Source organism: Otolemur garnettii, unplaced genomic scaffold (genome assembly GCF_000181295.1).
Source record: "Otolemur garnettii isolate 467f Iridium unplaced genomic scaffold, OtoGar3 scaffold00112, whole genome shotgun sequence".
NCBI lineage: Eukaryota > Metazoa > Chordata > Mammalia > Primates > Galagidae > Otolemur > Otolemur garnettii.
In genome coordinates, this window is record NW_003852507.1 from 506,285 (window position 1) to 511,256 (window position 4,972).

At 38.3% G+C, this 4,972-nt stretch overlaps 1 protein-coding gene across 3 annotated transcripts in view; it reads left to right on the forward strand.

Annotated features, from left to right (window-relative positions):
- Nucleotides 1-4,972, forward strand: part of SSH2 (slingshot protein phosphatase 2) — a 306,592-nt gene that overhangs the window by 246,572 nt on the left and 55,048 nt on the right. For all 3 annotated transcript variants that reach the window (XM_003797117.2, XM_023517480.1, XM_023517481.1), the window contains one exon: nucleotides 3,539-3,660. In XM_003797117.2, coding sequence (XP_003797165.1) covers nucleotides 3,539-3,660 — 122 coding nt within the window. The remainder of the gene's footprint in view (nucleotides 1-3,538; nucleotides 3,661-4,972) is intronic.

Here is a 4,972-nt window from a genome sequence, read left to right on the forward strand (position 1 = left end):
CTGGGCTCGAACCCGCCAGCTTCAGTGTATGTGGCCAGTGCCCTAACCACTGAGTATGGGCGCCAGACCTCCTCTTCCCTTTAGTAAGAATTTATGAACTATGTGAGTACTTTCTAGAGGCCTATGATCAAGTTCCAAGAACTCTTTTAAGTGCTGTTCTTCCATGTAAAAAGTTTTAAATTGAATGACTCTGAAATGTGCTTATTATTCAAGCCAAGATCAGTGTGCGATAGCTGGGGCCTTTCCCATTATGTTTGCAGGGGGCGGGGGTGTCTTCTTTTATAATTAGATTAAAAGACAAAGAGCCAAACATCTGAAATGTTCTTGATAGTGTAAATAAATAAACCTCAGGTGGGGTATAGTGGGTCTCTTCTATAATTCTAGCCCACTAGGGAGGATCCTCCCTCCTAGCCAAGTAGGAAGATCCCTTCTGCTCTGGAGTTTGAGACCAGCCTGAGCAAGAGAGAGTCCATCTCTACTAAAAACAGAAAAACCAGCCAGTAGTGGTGGCGCAGTAGGTGGGCCTATAGTTCTTAGCTACTAGGGAGGCTGAGGCAAGAGGATTGCTTAAGCCCAAGAGTTTGAGTTTGCTGTGAGCTACAACATCATGGCACTATGCTCAGGGCAACAAAAAAATAAATAAATAAGCAAACAAGCAAATACCACTTTCTTTTTAAAAAGAGACAACTAATGTTTGCATTGAGTATCACTTACAAACAAACTCTTAATGCCCACTTCTAACTTGGCCTGGTAACTTGTATTACAGGTAATATTTACCAAGGATATATTTTTTCTTTGATTTAGCCAATCACATGCTACTTGTTGGTTTAGGAGCTGTAGATAAATTGTCAGAAGTTGTTCTGTGCATTTGAAGTTTGCCAGAGAAAGGATGAAAAATCCTTTAATGTATTCAGGAAACTTGGGCTAAGGCAAGTCCATTTTATATATGTAATAATATCCAAGATCTTGTTTATAAGAAATTCTAGGGCGGCACCTGTGGCTCGGTGAGTAGGGCACTGGTCCCATATACCAAGGGTGGCGGGTTCAAACCGGGCCCCAGCCAAACTGCAACAAAAAAATAGCCGGGCATTGTGGCAGGTGCCTGTAGTCCCAGCTACTTAGGAGGCTGAGGCTAGAGAATTGCCTAAGCCCAAGAGCTAGAGATTGCTGTGAGCTGTGATGTCACCGAGGGTAACAAAGTAAGACTCTGTCTATAAAAAGGGAATTCTAATTTATCTGCAGTATCATTAACATGTTATAGAGTGTTTCTACAATCAGAGAGAGAGTCAATACTGCCTCCCAGTCTACCTCATGTGCATTTCCTCCTAGCCATAGTTTGATGCACATAATGCTTTTTCCCTTGATCCCAGCCCTCTAGAACTTAGTTCATTTAAATGTTAGTACCCTTAGCTTCTCATATGTGAATTTGATTGGTTTTTTTAAATTTTTTTTTTTGAGACAGAGTCTCACTACGTCACCCTCAGTAGAGTGCTATAGCATCATAACTCACAGCAACCTCAAACTCTTGAGCTGAAGTGATTTGCTTAAGCTTCCCCAGTAAGCTGGGACTAAAGGTACCCACCACAACACCCAACTATTTTTGTTGTTTTTGTTTTTGGAGTTATCATTGTTGGTTAGCAGGCCCATGCTGAGTTTGAACCCACCAGCCCTGGTATGTGTGGCTGGTGCCCTAACCACTGGGCTTCAGGCACCGAGTCATGAATTTGGTTTTAAATGCTCTATTACTTTATAGAACATAAAGTCAGTAGTACAACTACCTGTCTTACGCATTTGGCATCAGAATGGTGAGCATTACATTCTTATTGTATCAGCTCTTAATAGAGACAAAAAGATAGTCATGGGAATCTTGCTTCTGCCTTGCTAAATGGGTCATTTGTGCCGTGCAACTATGCTTCTTTTTCTCCTTGCCTGGTCGTTTTGGAATAGTGACAGAGTTAAAGGGGAGGAGACTCCTTCTCCTTTAGCAGCATTGGAAAAAATTCCAAATAGAAATTTCTGTTAAATTTCTGACAAATATCTTGAGCCAGTTGATGGATTGGAATTCTGTTCCTTTTCTGACATAAGGAACATGGGCTATTTTATACAGAGGAATTTGCCTTCAGAGCACATTTTCTTGGCTTCAAGTGATATGTCATTTATTATTATTATCATTAACAAATGAAAGAGTAGATTATACACTCTCATGAGGGCAGGAACCATGTCTTCTCTTCCGCCATTGAATCCTCAGCACTTGCTTAAACTGTGATTATATACACAATATACATATAATAAATATTTGAATGAGTATTGCCTGGAAGTTATTTTATTTTATTTTTAAGGTTTATAAGATATCTTTTTGAACTTCTTACTTAGAAAATTTCCAAACATGTCAAAGTAGAATATATATTCTTCAGCATTAATAACCATTGCTAGTATGCCTGATTTCTTAATTTTTCTTTTCTTTTCTTTGCTTTTTTTTTTTTTTTGAGACAGAGTTTCACTTATTAACCCTCAGTATAGTGCGTGGCATCACAGCTCACAGCAACCTCCTACCTCCAACTCCTGGGCTTAGGCTATTCTCTTGCCTCAGCCTTCTGAGTAGCTGGGACTATAGGCTCCCACCACAAGGCCTGGCTATTTTTTTGTTGCAGTTCGGCCAGGGCTGGGTTTGAACCCACCACCCTTGATATGTGGGGCCAGCACCCTACTCACTGAGCCACAGGCACTGCCCTGCATGATTTCTTTCATATGTTTTCCTCCCTTCCTTCTTTTTTTTTCTTTTGTTGGAACATTTTAAAATAAAACTCAGACATCATGTCATTTCACTTTAGATACTTAAGGAAAAAGCATAGTAACCACAATGCCATTATCACACTTAATAGTGCATTTTAATTTCATCTAAGTTTTTACCCCTATTCAAATTTTCTGAAGATCTTTTATAAATAAGCCTCTTTGTAAACAAGCGATAAATTAACAATTTTATAAAAAAGTAATGAAAAAGCAATTTCCTTTAATTATCATTGAAACTAAAGAAAATCTTGTAGTATATAAATGTACAAGAATTAAATAGAACATAGCTAATACTCTCCTTAGAATTTTAGATGATACTAATAGTTTGCTTCATATTATGATTGTATGCGGGACTTGTATCTGTGAGACCAATGCTCACATTCATATATTTCACAGTTCCCTCTTCAGTCTTTAGAATGTACTCTGGTAATTGTTGTTATAAATTATGCTAATAGCAAACATTGAGCATTTATTATATGCCAAGCACTTTGCCTTATGTGCATAACTTTATAAGACCCTTAAAAAAACAGGTTGAGCAGGTATTATTATATCTTCTTCCAATTAATTTAGTAATTACCAAAAGTTTTATAGTTAGTATATGAACTTGGATCTGAGTTTATGTCTCTTAACTACTTATTGACTCTGCTGGCTTCCTGTGTATGGTTTACAAAGCTGAGGGAAAAGGGTTAAATGATCTAAAATTAATCTTCTAAATTTCTTAATTTATCTATTGTCTATTCATCTCCAGGCTGTAAGACTGGAAAGTACTTACCAGAACCGAACACGCTATATGGTAGTAGTTTCAACTAATGGTAGACAAGACACTGAAGAAAGCATCGTCCTAGGAATGGATTTCTCCTCTAATGACAGGTACTACATTAAGGGATGGTACCTGGTACTACAAAAGGGATGAATATGAAAACTCTTTTTTAAATCTGTTGCCATTGCCTTTAGAATTATAGCAACTTTTTTATGATTCTACTTTTAAACGTTCAAAGCATGAAATGAGAAAACATAAAAGTATCTTAACTATAGTCTCGAGAAACAAGCGTGTTTAGTGAATATCTTTGGTTGTGTGTTCCTGATTTACCAATATTCCTTACCTTCCTCTCATCTTTGCATAGTAATGATATGATAAAAGCAAATGTTTTAAACTTAACATTTACAGAAAAAAAAAGTTGCCTTTTCTTGGCAGTATACTAATAAGTAACAATGATTCTAAGGCACCTGGCCTTTGTGGTAACGCACCAGTGGTCCTGAGTTCAAAAAAATCTCATTTGAACTCCAGTCTTTTGTATTAATCCATGGCCTTAAACCTTGCTTTTACCAAATTTTATGCCTCCTTTTTCATTGTAAGTTAAAAAGAGGTATGGGAGAGGATCCTTAATAAAGCAGTACCTTTTTAATCTTGTACCTTTGGCGTTAGCAGCCCTTTATATTCTATAATTAAAGGTATCACACATCCCACAGACCTGGCTTTTTTGTGTCCTTAGAGTTTGTTGCTGTCCTTTTTTATTTTCCCACTCTTTTAGGAGAAACCTTGAGAAGGCTGTGGAATGTGGCTGCTAAGCAGATCTTTACACTATAGATAATAAGTCTCAGGAAATCCTGCCAGATGTCTCGAAGCATTGACTTCCTGGTACCGGACTAGAATGGAACTGTGGAGTAGCTAGGGGTGTGACCCAGACCTGGGGGAATTTAGTCACAAAGAGAGGAGGAGCTTGGGAGTGATTCTAATTATCCTGATGTTAGGGGTAGATGGATCACATTGTCCCTAGAAAGTTTCCCAAGCTAGAGTTATATAGAAATCAACCTAAAAATGGCTTGTAGGCTCACAAGGATCATGAGGCCAGAGCTGTTCACTTGCATACCACTTGCAGCATTTAATTATGTGCTTTGAATTTAGACAGGCTTATAAACCATGTTTAGGAAGCTTTTACCTACTTAGCTTTAACTCTTGGTTTTACCTAAGCAGCAGAGCTTTCAGTAAGAGGACCTGCCTTGTCTACATTTATTAGGATTTGGGTTTTGGTTTTTTTTGTTTGTTTGTTTGTTTGTTTTGTTTTTTGAGATAAGCTCTTACTCTGTTACCTGGGCTAGAGTGCAGTGGTGATCCACACCCCCCTACCCTTCACCCTGGCCCCTCAGTCTCTGGAGCAGCTGGGACTACAGGCTTGTGCCA